We start from the raw sequence: 15,676 nt of genomic DNA on the forward strand, positions 1-15,676 counted from the left end.
ACAATATGGCACTTCCTTAAAAAGCTAGAAATAGAAATACCATATGATCCAGCAATCCCTCTCCTAGGAATATACCCTAGAGAAATAAGAGCTATTACACAAATGGACATATGCACACCTATGTTCATTGCACTCCTATTCACAATAGCAAAAAGATAGAAACAGCCTAAATGCCATCAATAGATGAATGGATAAACAAATTATGGTACATACACACAATACAGTACTACGCATTGAAAAAGAACAATGATGAGTCCATAAAACATCTCACAATATGGACTAATCTGGAGAGCATTATGCTAAGTGAAATGAGTCAGTCACAAAAGGGCAAGTATTGTATGACACCACTATTATAAAAACTCAAGAAAAGGTTTACCCGCAGGCAAAAAAAAATTATTTGATGGTTAGGAAGGTGGGGAGGGGAAATCACTAACTAGATAGTAGACAAGTGTCAATGTTGGTGAAGGGAAAGACAACACACAATATAGCGGAAGTCCACACAACCTGACCAAAGCAAAGGTACAGAAGTTTCCTAGAAACATCTAAATGCCTTGCTGGACTGAGTTGCTGAGGCTGGGGGCTGGGGATCACAGTCTAGGGGGACATGTAGGTTGATTGGCATAACAGTTCATAAAGAAAATGTTCTACATCCTACTTTGGAGAGTAGCATCTGGGATCTTAAAAACTTGTGAGCAGCCATTTAAGATACATCTACTGGTCCCATCCCATCCAGAGCAAAGAAGAATAAAGAAAACAAAAGAGGACACAAGGAAAATATTAGCCCAGAGGACTAAAGGACCACATGAACCAGAGCCTCCACCAGCCTGAGCCTAGAACTAGATGGTGCTCAGCTACCACCACAGACTGCTCTGACAGGGACAACAACAGATAGTCCTGGGCAGAGAAAAATGTAGGACAAAATCCAAATTCACAATAAAAGACCGGACTTAATGACTTGTCTGACAGAGACAGGAGGAACCCCTGAGACTATGGCCCCCAGGTACTCTGTTAACTCAGAACTGAAACCACTCCTGCAGCCTGCTTTTCAGACAAAGATTAGCTAGGCCTATAAAACAAACAATAACACACGTGAACGACATGCTTCTTAGTTCAATCAAATATACAAGACCAAACAGACAACTCCTGCCCAAAAGCAAGACAAGAAAGCAGAAAGGGACAGGACTGAATGGACACAGGGAACCTGGGGTGAAAAGGGGGAGCGTGCAGTTGCATTGTGGGGATTGCAACCAATGTCACAAAATAGTATGTGTATACGTTTTTGAATGAGAAACTAACTTGAGCTATAAACTTCCACCTAAAGCACAATAAAATTTTAAAAATAATAATATACTAGGTCTAAAACAGAATGTATCAATTAGTAACAACAACTAAAAAAAACCCAAACCTGTTGCCCTCAACTTGATTCCTACTCATAGCGACCCTATAGGACAGAGTAGAACTGCCCCATAGGGTTTCCAAGGAGCAGCTGGTGGATTCAAACTGCTGACCTTTTGGTTAGCAGCTGTCATGGATTGAATTGTGTCCCCCCAAAAATGTGTGTATCAACTTGGTTAGGCCATGTGTGGTTGTCGTCCATTTTGTGATTTTAATTTTTATGTTAAGAGGATTAGGGTGGGATTGTAACACCACCCTTCCCCAGGTCACCTCCCTAGTCCAAGGTAAAGGGAGTTTCCCTAGGGTGTGGCCTGCACCACCTTTTATCTCTCAAGAGATAAAAGGAAAGCAAGCAGAGAGTGGGGGACCTCATACCACGAAGAAAGCAGCACCAGAAGCAGAGCACATCCTTTGGGCCTGGGGTCCCTGTGCCTGAGAAGCAACTCGACCACGCAAAGATTGAGGACGAGGACCTTCCTCCAGAGCTGACAGAGAGAGAAAGCTTTCCCCTGGAGCTGACACCCTGAGTTTGGACTTGTAACCTACTAGACTGTGAGAAAATCAATTTCTCTCTTTGTTAAGGGCATCCACTGGTGGTATTTCTGTTAGGGCAGCACTAGATGACTAATACAGTGGCCGAACGCTTAACCACTGTGCCACCAGGGCTCCATATCAATCAGCATAGGTCAGTTAGTGCTGTAGTAACAAGCAATCCCCAGCTATCAGTTTCTTTAATCAACAAATCTTTTGCTACCTATCCATACTTCCGTGCTATTCTGACTCCGGGACCAGGCTGACATAGCAGCCACTGTCTAAATATTGCTAGTTGCTGTGGCAGAGGAAAAGAGGGCATGGGGTACTACTCATTAGCTCTTAAAGAGCACATCACTTTCACTCACATTTAATAATTGTCCTGGGAGCACAAACAAGGGCATTACTAACTCTGAGAGGGTAACTGGGAACCTGTTCAAAGAGGAGCTGCCACAGTAAACCAATAGTATTCCCTGAAGTCTTCTTTAAACCAGACAATAGCTTACTTAATAAAGAACGTCTGCCTTGAGCATTGTGCTCTTTTAAAGAATGAGTTACATGGAATCAAATTGACAACAGCAACTTGAGAGGTTAGCTAGGAACTTAGGGGGCAGTGGATTTATGTTCATGGCAGAGGAATAATCAGGAAAAGGAAGGTGAGAATGGCTGCACAACTTGAAGACTAATCAACGTGACTGAACTGTGCATGTAGCACTGTTGAATTGGTATATGCTTTGCTGTGGATACAAAAACAACAAAAATAAATTACTAAAAAAATTTATGAAGTATTAAAAAAATTATAGGTAATATTAATTCATATTCCTTTATATGACAGTGTTTAATCATTACAACTCAGATACTCTGTCCTTCCGAATAAAATTCAACTATCAAATATGTTTAACACCCATGCCATTTTACCAAACAGGCACATAGTTTAGAGCCGTAAGATAAACTGAAAACTTATATACATTTAACCACGCCAGTTATTAAGAGGAAACCTGGTGGTGCAGTGGTTAAGTGCTATGGCTGCTAACCAAAGGGCCGGCAGTTCGAATCCGCCAGGTGCTCCTTGGAAACTCTATGGGGCAGTTCTACGCTATCCTCTAGGATCATTATGAGTTGGAATCGACTCCATTGCACTGGGTTTGGTGGTTTTAGAACTATTAAGAATACGGATTTGTTTCCAACCACACTTGGAATAATTCAACTTGCATCCCCTTAATATACTAATAAAACTAATTTCATTAAAAAAAAAAAAGATAAAAGCAGAGCTGTTTAGGTGGATGGAGTAGGATACTGAGGGGAACAAAAGGAAAAGGAGTTGGAACTCTCATCAAAATATCTTTTGAGCTTTTTGACATGGCTGTTATGACTTATATTCCATTTTAAAATGAACTTTAATCAGACAAATTATAAATACTGTATTTTAAAAATTAAGTGCTCTGAATATTCCCAAATCTAAACATAAAAAGATTTTTATTTATAACTAGACAAATCCAAATCTCCTTTCAAGACCTCGGATAAATAAAGAGGTGAAATGTGTTTTAGAAGGAGGCACCTATTTACTTGGATTTGACCCTCTCTTACCATTCGCACTGCCTTGTCAATTTCACAGTCATTGAAAATGATAAGCGGGGATTTGCCACCAAGCTCAAGGGAAACTTTCTTCAAGTTACTTACAGCACAGCTGGAAAAAAAAAAAAAAAATTAGTAAAAATCTCTGTCTTGCTTGCTTACTTGCTTTTTTAATGATAGATTACCACTAGGTATTAAGTGCATAATGCTGTATCTAAAAGGGTATGGCATTATGCCTGCAAAGAAGTAAACACTGTGATAAACGTTATAATAACAATAGTTACTATTTACTGAGCACATGCTATTCTGAAGAGACTTTTAAGTTGTTCCTAGATTTTATCTCATTTAATCCCCACATATACTGGATGATATGTAAACTATCTCTTTTACAGGTAATGAGATTGCAAATCAGAAATTTTAAGAAAGTTATTGAAAGATAAAGCACAAATGCTGGAATGGTGCTGACTGTTCACACTGGGTGATGAGCACATGGCAGTTCAGTATGCTACACTGTGTGCTCTGTATACCTTAGAATTTTCCATAACAAAAAGTTTTTGAAAATTCTGTAGTCAAACAATAGAAGACTCTCATGGGAAAATCCAGTTTATTTAAATATAGGAATTTTGGTAACAAAGACCTGGCAAGAGAATTCCGCCTCCAATCAGATTATTGCAGCACTGGGAAACAAGTATTAATTTTTTTTTTTACAACCTGATGACAATTTTTTTTTAATTTATATTGTGCCTTAAGTGAAAGTTTACAAATCAGTGTCTCATATGAAAATTAATAAATACCTTGCTATATACTCCCCGTTGCTCTCCCCCAGTGAGATAGCCCACTCCTTCCCTCCACTCTCTATCTTCCTGTCCATTCACAGCCAGTTTCTAACCCCCTCTGCCCTTTCATCTCCCTTCCAGACAGGAGCTGCCCACATAGTCGCATGTGTCTACTTGATCCAAGAAGATCAGGTCTCACCAGTATCATTTTCTATCCCATAGCCCAGTCCAACCCGTCTCTGAAGAGTTGGCTTTGGGAATGGTTCCTGTCTGGGACTAACAGGAGGTCTAGGGACCATGACCTCTGGGGTCCTTGCAGTCTCAGTCAGACCATTATGTATGGTCTTTTTATGGGGATTTGAGGTCTGCATCCCACTGCTCTTCTGCTCCCTCAGGGGTTCTCTGTTGTGTTCCCTGTCAGGGCAGTCATCGGTTGTAGCCAGGCACCATCTAGTTCTTCTGGTCTCAGGCTGATGTAGTCTCTGGTTTATGTGGTCCTTTCTGTCTCTTGGGCTCATAACTACCTTGTGTCTTTGGTGTTCTTCATTCTCCTTTGCTCCAGGTGGGTTGAGACCAATCGACACATCTTAGATGGCTGCTTGCTAGCGTTTAAGACCCCAGATGCCACTCTCCAAAGTGGGGTACAGAATGTTTTCTTAATAGATTTTATTATGCAAATTGACCTAGATGTCCCCTGGAACCATGGTCCTCAAATCCTTGCCCCTGCTACACTGGCCTTCGAAGCATTCAGTTTATTCAGGAAACTTCTTTGCTTTTGGTTTAGCCTAGTTGTGCTGACCTCTCCTGTATTGTGTGTTGTCTTTCCACTCACCTAAAATAGTTCTTATCTACTACCTAATTAGTGAAAACCCCTCTCCCTCCCTCCGTCCCCACTCTCATAACCATCAAAGAATATTTCCTTCTGTGTTTAAACTATTCCTGGAATTCTTATAATAGTGGTCTCATACAATATTTGTCCTTTTGCAACTAATTTCACTCAGCATAATGCCTTCCAGATTCCTCCATGTTATGAAATGTTTCACAGATTCATCGTTGTTCTTTCTCAATGCATAGTATTCTATTGTCTGAATATACCATAATTTACTTATCCATTCATCCATTGATGGGCACCTTGGTTGCTTCCATCTTTTTGCTATTGTAAACAGTGCTGCAGTAAACATGGGTGTGCATATATCTGTTCGTGTAAAGGCTCCTATTTCTCTAGAATGTATTCCAAGGAGTGGGATTGCTGGATTGTATGGTAGTTCTATTTCTAGTTTTTTAAAGAAGCGCCAAATTGATTTCCAAAGTGGTTCTACCATTTTGCATTCCCACCAGCAGTGTATAAGTGTTCCAGACTCTCCACAACCTCTCCAACATTTATTATTTTGTGTTTTTTGGATTAATGCCAGCCTTGCTGCAGTAAGATGGAATCTCATTATAGTTTTGATTTGCATTTCTCTAATGGCTAATGATCGTGAGCATTTCTTCATGTATCCGTTAGCTACCTGAATGTCTACTTTAGTGAAGTGTCTGTTCATATCCTTTGCCCATTTTTTAATTTGGTTGTCTTTTTATAGTTGAGTTTTTACAGTATCATGTAGATTTTAGAGAACAGACACTGATCAGAAATGTCATAGCTAAAAACTTTTTCCCAGTCTGTAGATAGTCTTTTTACTCTTTTGGTGAAGTCTTTGGATGAGCACAGGTGTTTGATTTTTAGGAGCTTCCAGTTATCTAGTTTCTCTTCTGCATTTTTAGTAATGTTTTGTATACTGTTTATGCCATGTATTAGGGCTCCTAGGGTTGTCCCTATTTTTTCTTCCATGATCTTTATCGTTTTAGATTTTATATTTAGGTCTTTGATCCATTTTGAGTTAGTATTTGTGCATGGTGTGAGGTATGGGTCTTGTTTCTTTTGCAGATGGATATCCAGTTATGCAAGCACCATTCATTAAACAGACTGTCTTTTCCCCATTTAACTGCCTTTGGGCCTTCGTCAAATATCAGCTGCTCATATGTGGATGGATTTATATCTGGATTCTCAATTCTGTTCCATTGGTCTATGCATCTGTTGTTGTACCAGTACCAGGCTGTTTTGACTACTGTGGCAGTATAATAGGTTCTAAAATTAGGTAGACTGAGGCCTCCCACTTTGTTCTTTTTCAGTAATGCTTTACTTATCTGGGGCCTCTTTCCCTTCCATATGAAGTTGGGGATTTGTTTCTGCATCTCATTAAAAAATGTCGTTGGAATTTGGATCAGAATTGCATTGTATCTATAGATTGCTTTCGGAAGAGTAGACATTTTTACAATGTTAAGGCTTCCTATCCATGAGCTAGGTATGTTTTTCCACTTATATAGGTGTCTTTTGGTTTCTTGCAGTAGTGTCTTATAGTTTTCTTTGTATAGGTCTTTTATGTCTCTGGTAAGGTTTATTCCTAAGTATTTTATCTTCTTGGGGGCTACTGTAAATGGTATTGATTTGATGATTTCCTCTTCCACGTTCTTCTTGTTGGTGTAGAGGAATCCAACTGATTTTTGTAAGTTTATCTTGTATCCTGATAATCTGCTGAACTCTTCTATTAGTTTCAGTAGTTTTCTTGAGGATTCCTTAGGGTTTTCTGTGTATCAGATCATGTCATCTGCAAATAGAGATAATTTTACTTCTTCCTCACCAATCTGGATGCCCTTTATTTCTCAGTCTAGCCTAACTGCTCTGGCTAGGACCTCCAGCACAATGTTGAATAAGAGTGGTGATAAAGGGCATCCTCATCTGGTTCCCAGTCTCAAGGGGAATGCTTTCAGACTTTCTCCATTTAGGATGATGTTGGCTGATGGCTTTGTATAAATGCCCTTTATTATGTTGAGGAATTTTTCTTCTATTCCTATTTTGCTGAGACTTTTTATCATGAATGGGTATTGAACTTTTTCAAACACCTTTTCTGCATCAATTGATAAGATCATGTGCTTCTTGTCTTTTGTTTTATGTGTATGATGGATTACATTAATTGTTTTTCTAATGTTGAACCATCCCTGCATACCTGGTATGAATTCCACTCGGAGTGGTGAATTATTTTTTTGATATGTTGTTGAACTCTATTGGCTAGAATTTGTTGAGGATTTTTGCATCTAAGTTTTTGTAATATTCTTTTTTTGTGATATCTTTACCTGGTTTTGGTGTCAGGGATATGCTGGCTTCATAGTAAGAGTTTGCGAGTATACTGTCCTTTTCTATGTTCTGAAAGTTTGGTAGAACTCTGCAGGCCATCAGGGCCAGGGCTTTTTTTTCGTTGGGAGTTTTTTGATTACCATTTCAATCTCTCCTTTTGTTATGGGTTTATTTAGTTGTTCTACCTCTGTTTATGTTAGTTTAGGTAGGTACTGTGTTTCTAGAAATTCATCCATTTCTTCTAGGTTTTGTAAGAGAACAATTTTTTCATAGTAATCTGATATAATTCTTTTAATTTCAGTTGGATCTGTTGTAATATTTCCCATCTCATTTTTATTCAGGTCATTTGCTTCCTCTCCTGTTTTTCTTTTGTCAGTTTGGCCAATGGTTTATCAATTTTTCTAATTTTTTTCAAAGAACCTGCTTTTGGTCTTGCTAACTCTTTCAATTGTTTTTCTGTTCTCTATTTCTTTTAATTCTGCTCTAATTTTTATTATTTGCTTTCTTCTGGTGCCTGATGGTTTCTTTTGTTGCTCTCTATTTGTTCAAGTTGTAGAGATAATTCTTTGATTTTAGCACTTTCTTCTTTTTGTATGTGTACATTTATTTATACAAATTGGCCTCTGAGCACTGCTTTCGCTGTGTCCCAAAGGTTCTGATAGGAAGTGTTTTCATTCTCATTGGATTCTATGAATTTTGTTATTTCATCCTTCATGTCTTCTATAACCCAATCATTTTTGAGGAGGGTATTCTTCAGTTTCCAAGCATTTTGATTTCTTTTCCCTGCTTTTTCTGTTATTGATTTCTACTTTTATGGCCTTATGGTCAGGGAAGAAGCTTCGTAATATTTCCGTGTTTTGGATTGTGCTAAGGCTTGCTTTATGACCTAATATGTGGTCTTTTCTAGAGAATGTTCCATGTGCACTAGAAAAGAAAGTATATTTGACTGCTGTTTGATGGAGTGTTCTATATATGTCTATAAGGTCAAGTTGGTTTATTGTGGCATTTAGATCTTCCGTGTCTTTATTGAGCTTCTTTCTGGATTTCCTGTCCTTCACCCAAAGTGGTGTGTTGAAGTCTCCTACCATAATTGTGGAGCGGTCTATCTCACTTTTCAATGCTATTACAGTTTCTTTTATGTATCTTGCAGCCCCGTCATTGGGTGCATAAATATTTAATGTGGTTATATCCTCCTGTCTTATCTTCCCTTTAATCATTACATAGTGTCCTTCCTTATCCTTTGTGGTGGATTTAACTTTAAAGTCTATTTTGTCAGAAGTTAATATTGCCACTCCTGCTCTTTGTTGATTGTTACTTGCTTGATATATTTTTTTCCATGCTTTGAGTTTTAGTTTGTTTGTGTCTCTAATTCTAAGGTGTGTCTCTTGTAGACAGCATATAGATGGATCATGTTTTTTATCCATTCTGCCACTCTCTGTCTCTTTATTGGTGCATTTAGTCCATTTACATTCAGCGTAATTATGGATAGACATGAACTTAGTGCTGCCATTTTGATGTGTTTTTTTGTGTGTTGTCGACAGTTTCTTTTTCACACTTAACTTTTTGTGCTGAGTAGTTTATCTTTATATATTGTCTCTTCCTCTTATTCGTTGCTGTTGATTTTGTTTCTGCTGAGTCTATTTTTTTCTTGTATTTTATTTTGATGAGTAGGATAGTTAGTTTCCTTTGTGGATGCCTTAATAGTTACCCCTATTTTTCTAAGTTTAGACCTAACTTTTATTTCTTTATATCACCTTATCTTCCTCTCCATATGAAAGACCTATGACTACATTTCTTAGTTCCTCCTTATTATTTTAATGCAGCCTTCTTTTACGTAGTAACATCACTGTTTCCCTGTTTTGAGTGTTTTTTTTTTTATCTTGATCTATTTTTGTGATTTCTCTATCTGGGTTGACATCTGATTGCTCTGTCTAGTGTTCTAGTCTTGGGTTGATATCTGATATTATCGATTTTCTAACCAGAGAACTCCCTTTAGCATTTCTTGTAGTTTTGGTTTGGTTTTTATGAATGCCCTAAACTTCTGTTTATCTTGAAATGTGCTAATCTCACCTTCATATCTGAGAGACAGATTTGCTGGATATATGACTCTTGGCTGACAATTTTTTTCCTTCAGTTCTTTACATAAGTCATCCCATTGCCTACACAGTTTCTGCCGAGTAGTCCGCGTTTATTCTTATTGACTCTCCTTTGTAGGTGACTTTTCATTTATCCCTAACTGCTCTTAAAATTCTGTCTTTATCTTTGATTTTGGCAAGTTTGGTTATAATATGTCTTGGTGACTTTCTTTTAAGATCTACTTTATGTGGAGTTTGATAAGTATCTTGGATAGGTATCTTTTCATCTTTCATGATATCAGGGAGGTTTTCTGCCAACAAATCTTCAACAATTCTCTCTGTGTATTCTGTTGTCCCTCCCTGTTCTGGTACTCCAATCACTCATAGGTTATTTCTCTTGATAGAGTCCCACGTGATTATTAGGGTTTCTTCATTTTTTAAAATTCTTTTAGCTGATTTTTCTTCAAATATATTGGTGTGAAGCACTTTATCTTCAATCTCACTGATTCTGCCTTCCACTTGTTCAATTCTGCTCCTCTGACTTCCTACTGAGTTGTCTAATTTTGTAATTTTATTGTTAATGTTCTGAATTTTTGATTGCTGTCTCTATGGATTCTTGCAGATTATTAAATTTTTCATTATGTTCTTGAATAACCTTTTTAATTTCTTCAACTGCTTTATTTGTGTGTTCCTTGGCTTGTTCCGTACATTGCCTCATCTCCTTTCTGATCTCCTTCTTGACATCTTGAAGAGTTCTTTATATTAACATTTTGTATTGTACATCCAGTAATTCCAGGAAGGTGCCTTCATCCAGAAGATCCATTGACTCTTTATTTTGAGAGCTTGTGAAGCAATCATGGTCTGCTTCTTTATGTGATTTGATATTGACTGTTGTTTCTGAGCCATCTATAGGTCATTGTATTAATACTGTATTAGTTTATTTTTGTTTGCTTTGTTTTGTTTTGATATGGCCAAATAGGTTTTTTGAGTGAGCTAGCTTGATTATTTTTGCCTTTGAAGCTCTAACATCCTGTCACCAGATGGCTAGAGCTGTTTTCAGGTATATCACCCTAGGAGTCCATTCACTTTTCTTGTATGGATTCAGCTCAGGTGTGCAGGTAATTGATCATCAAGTGTGTGGTACAGGATCTGTCCTACAGTTTTAGAGGGGCAGGGATGATTGGTGTAGGTACTGGTATCTGGTTGCAGCAGGGGGTCACACTCTGAACAAGACAGGTGGCTGACAACTGTTCCCCGAGTGTCTGTGAGGAACGTGCTTCCCTGTTCCCTACAGCACACAGGTGGGTGGATTCTGCAGATGGACCACAGGCACCCAATGCTTTTGGTTGTAAGGACTGGGAGGTACCCATTATCCTTTGGACCCCTGTCACGGGTGGCTAGGTGACCTGAGTGAAGTCACCAGTCCTCAAGTCCTTGATGTGGGTAGGTGAGGACCCTGTTTAATAGGCAAAGTGGTGTCAAACATTAAACACCCACCTCTCCACCGCACAGCTGAAACAGCTGTAGTCTTCCAACAAGGGCCTATTCTCCTGAAATAGGCCCACACAGGTCCATGCAGGGGGGAAAGGTATTCAAAGTCCACAGACCATTTATGCCTGGACAGAAGCCACCTCTGTCATGAGCTCCCCAGGTTAGTAGAACTGGCAGATTATCTTTTCCCCCAATTGTGAATTTATTCCTTCTCCAAGACCAGGAGAATGGCTCAGAGCACTCAGCAGAGCCTATCTCAAGCCCAGAGAAATCAAGAGCCACTCAAGACAGCTTGGGGACAGGGGGCATGGTAAAGTATACACAAGTACTTAGCTCTTGTTGTGAGTGCTGTTCTTCTCTGGTTCCAGAGGTGTGAGTAGGCTGTGCGGCTGGCTGTCTCTCCCTGAGGAAACTGTGGCCAAATGCTACCACCAGCCTCCACAGTCGCTCCCGGGAATGGTGCCTGAGGGTTCCCAGCAATTCAGGTCTGGCAAATCCTTTCTGCTTCTGAACTGTCTCTCCTGCTCTCTGCCGCTCGGTCTGTTTTCTAACTTTGCCTTTGATGTTCAGGGATCCTAGCTTGTCATAAATATAATTGTTTCACTTGTTTTTTCAGGTCTTTGTTGTAAGAGGGATCATTGGAAGCATCTGACTACTCTGCCATCTTGGGCCTGCCTCCAATTATTAAATTTTTAAAGTGTGTCGGTCATTTTTCCCTTCTTACAAAAGTATTCTTGTTTAAAACATCTGGAAAATATCCCCAAAAATGGAGAAAGAAGAAAAAAATCACATAGTTCCATTCCATGGCTCAACAATAATTGTTTCTACCATTTTGATATACTTTGATATGTTTTGTTTAACATGGTTGGAACTACCCAATATATACAATTTTATGCATTATTGTTCCTTCTATTTGCCATTTTAATAACAATTTTTCTATGTTATTTGACACTCTGCATGAATATAGTAACTCCACAGTATTCTATTACATTGACATACTTTAACCACAGTCTTATTTTGGATGTTTAGGTTGTTTTCAATTTTTTTTTAAACTAACGTTATTGCTTTTTAGGAGTTCATTTTATAAATAATCCAGACTTGTCATGTATATGCCTTTTTAATTCCTTACCTATGCTCTCAAAAATAATTTGGGCTGCAACTTCAGTGCAAAAAAAATTCTTTGTGTGTGCTGGAATGTTCAAGCTACCAGTGGAGTGTAGAATTTTGATATAGTTCTAGTTTTAATGACCGTGAGCTTTAACATTTTAGAAAGTGTTTTTTTTTTTTTTTTAATTATTATTATATTTAAATACGCAGCAGTGATCAATAGATTTCTCTTCTAAATTTGATGTGGTTTGTCTCCCTGCAAAATCACCGTATTAAAAAAAAAAATTGTTAAATGGTATCTGCAGCAAATTGACACATTAAAACCAATACCTTTTCATGATCTGTTTGCCAATAAGAGTGGAACCAGTGAAACCAAGTTTGCGGATGTCCGGATGTTCAGAAAGGCGTTGTCCTGCTATGCCACCTGTACAAGTAGGAAATAAAACATAAATGAAAACACCACTCAAGTTCTATCCATGGTGAGGGTGGGTTTGAATTCACTGACATGCATTTCTAAGCTCTCACTGAAACCTTAAGTTTTACAATTTCCGTATTAATTGCAAACTGAAAAAAATCTAATGTGACATCCTCCATGCAACTGTCAGCCCAAGAGATGATGGGTAAGCCTTGGTTTTTATCTTCCAAAGTATTTTTTGAAAACTAAAATGGCCACCTTAGGGTAGTTTTATAACGTTGTATAATCAGTGCCACCCTCCGATGTATTTTCACTTTAAGATCCTAGCACACTGTAAGTGTCTTTATTCTCAAAGTCACCTGTTTGGTAAGCTGTATTTAGTTCTGATATAGTTATAATTCAGGAGACGACTGTGGTGGGAAAACAGCCACTCAGCACCATTCATTGGTCATAGCAAAGTGGGTTATTTGATGGTTACCTGAGCCCGGAATTATGTTGACTACCCCTTTTGGAAAGCCAGCTTTAGCAGAGAGTTCTGCGAACTTCAAAGCAGTCAAGGGTGTAACCTGAATGGAAACAGACAACAATGACCTTCAGAATCTGCCAGTCCTGTCTTTTAGTCCAGAACTCAGTTTTCACTGTATAGCTGCATTAGAGTGCATTTTATTTTTTTACTCGTTTTATTACTTCTTAAAATTTTGATTTAATTTCAAACTGACAGCAAAGTTGCAAAAAATACAAACAATTCTTATATACCCTCCCCCCAAATTCTTCAAATGTTAATATTTTAGTACATTTGCTTTATCCTCTTTCTGTACATACACTTATATACGTTCTTCTGAATGGTTTAAGAGAAAGATGTAGACAAGCCCCTTTGCCTCTCAATACTCCATGCGCATTTCCTCAAAACAAGGAATTATTACATAACCACAGTACAATGATCAAAATCAGGAAAATTAACAGCTGATATTTTACTATTACCTAATTTACAGACCTTATTCAGATTTCACCAATCTTCCCAATAATGTCCTTCATACCAAACCAAACCTGTTGCTATCGAGTCAATTCCGACTCATAGTGACTTTATAGGACAGAGTAGAACTGCCCCACAGGGTGCCCAAGGAGCAGCTGGTGGATTTGAACTGCTGACCTTTCGGTTAGCAGCTGTAGCTCTTAACCACTGCGCCACCAGAGCTCCAATGTCCTTCATAGGAAAAGAAAATCCAAGATAATGAAGTGCATTTAGTGAGCTACATTTCATTACATTGACATGTCTGAAGTGCACAGGCCAGTTAATTTGTACAACATCCCTTAATTTGGATTTGTTTGTGCTTCCTCATGGTTAGATTCCGGTCAGGCACTTTCTGCAGGAATACCACTGAAGTGATGCTGAGTTCTTCTCAGTGTGTCCCATCAGGAGGCACATGCTGTCAAATAGTCCTCATACCGGGAATGGTGACTTTGATCTTTTGGTGAAGATGATCTGCCAGGTTCACCACTGTATGCTTTCAGGTTATTTAAATATCTGGTTACTCTTTAAACTTGCATCCACTATTTTTAGTATCCTTGATATTCTTGCCTGAGTCAGTTACTATTATGACAGTTGCCAAATGATTTTTTCATTAGTATCTTTCCACTCCCTTCTTTTAATTAATTAATTAGCTAATTAATTCATTAATATTAGTGTGGGTCATGGATTCTTACTTTAGTCTAGAGATTATAATTTTGTCTACTGTTATTTATTTAGATGTTCAAATTTTTCCATTTTTGGTCAGTGGGAACCCTTTTAATCTGGTTCCTGTGTCTTTCTGACATGCCTTTATCATTCTTTAAGCGCTTTCTTACTTTTTAGCCCAAGAACCATTCCCAAGGCCCACTCTTCAGACAAAGATTAGACTGGACTATAAAACATAGAATAATACTCATGAAGGGTGTGTTTCTCAGTTCAAGCAGATACATAAAACCAAATGGGCGACTCCTGTCTGGAGGTAGGATGAGAAGGCAGGAAGGGACAGGAGCTGGTTGGATGGACACAGGGAACACAGGGAACACAGGGGGAGTGTGCTGTCACATTATAGGGATTGCAACTAGTTTCACGTAACTATATGTTTATAAATTTTTGTATGAGAAATTAACTTGAGCTGTAAACTTTCACCTAAAGCATAATAAAAAAAAGAAGTTCCAGGCTCATTCTGTACTTTCCCTGCTCCAGCCATTTCTCCAAGGAGTCCAAGTTCCCTTTAGTGGATGACAGTATTTAGAAACAAAGATCTGGGCACTATTGAGGTATCATTGCTTCTAGGCCCTCTTAGCAGACAGAGCTGGGAAACAGACCTCTGTATATACATAGACACACATATTAAAAATAAAACAAAAACCAGTTGCCATGGATTGTGACTCATGACAACCCTATATGTGTCAGAGTAGAACTGTGTTCCATATGGTTTTTAATGGTTGATTTTTCAGTAGTAGATCACCAGGCCTTTCTTCCGAGGTGCCTCTGAGTGGAATCAGTCAACCTTTGGTTAGCAGCCAAGCGCATTAGCCATTTGTACCACCCAGAGACTCCAGACACACATATATCCATATCTACATCTAGATACCCACACACATATGTCTATATCTATTTCTTTACCTAGTTATACAAATATATTAAAATCCATGAGTTTACACTAATACTTCCATCCATTACTTCAGGGTTCATTCTATCACTCTTTCTTGTCATATTTATAATTCCCTCTCCAACAGTAAGAAAAATGGCTTCCATTATCCATAATATATTTACTTATTTGATCAACCCTAAAATGTATAGAAAGTACTTTCAGAATTGCTAAGCCATCCCTATGAAAAAAGAAGCCTACTAACTAGAGGGCAATATTTCTTCAGAGTAGGCCTTTAGCCTGAGGACATATAGCCAAATGCCACTTTCAAAAGTTACTTGGGTTAGCTCTTTCCTACCCCTTTAAGTGTGGTTACATTACTCATTTCAAATATGGTTTGATTAATTTGTTTCTGTTTGTATTCAATTTTAAGGTTTTTGCCCCATCTGTATTGATTATATTTCTTTTTTTCTCTTGTGGTTGTTTTGATTATGGGAAACATATATTCCAATAAAAAAATATAGTTAGGGCTAAAGGTA

General features: G+C 38.2%; 1 protein-coding gene across 1 annotated transcript in view; it reads right to left on the reverse strand.

Moving 5' to 3' along the window:
- The window catches only part of ALDH1L2 (aldehyde dehydrogenase 1 family member L2), a 92,230-nt gene that overhangs the window by 18,510 nt on the left and 58,044 nt on the right, over positions 1-15,676 (reverse strand). Inside the window, exons 16-18 of the mRNA XM_049884233.1 lie at positions 13,016-13,103; positions 12,453-12,546; positions 3,514-3,613 (exon numbers count right to left, since the gene is read on the reverse strand). Coding sequence (XP_049740190.1) covers positions 3,514-3,613; positions 12,453-12,546; positions 13,016-13,103 — 282 coding nt within the window. The remainder of the gene's footprint in view (positions 1-3,513; positions 3,614-12,452; positions 12,547-13,015; positions 13,104-15,676) is intronic.

Source organism: Elephas maximus, chromosome 4 (assembly GCF_024166365.1).
Source record: "Elephas maximus indicus isolate mEleMax1 chromosome 4, mEleMax1 primary haplotype, whole genome shotgun sequence".
NCBI lineage: Eukaryota > Metazoa > Chordata > Mammalia > Proboscidea > Elephantidae > Elephas > Elephas maximus.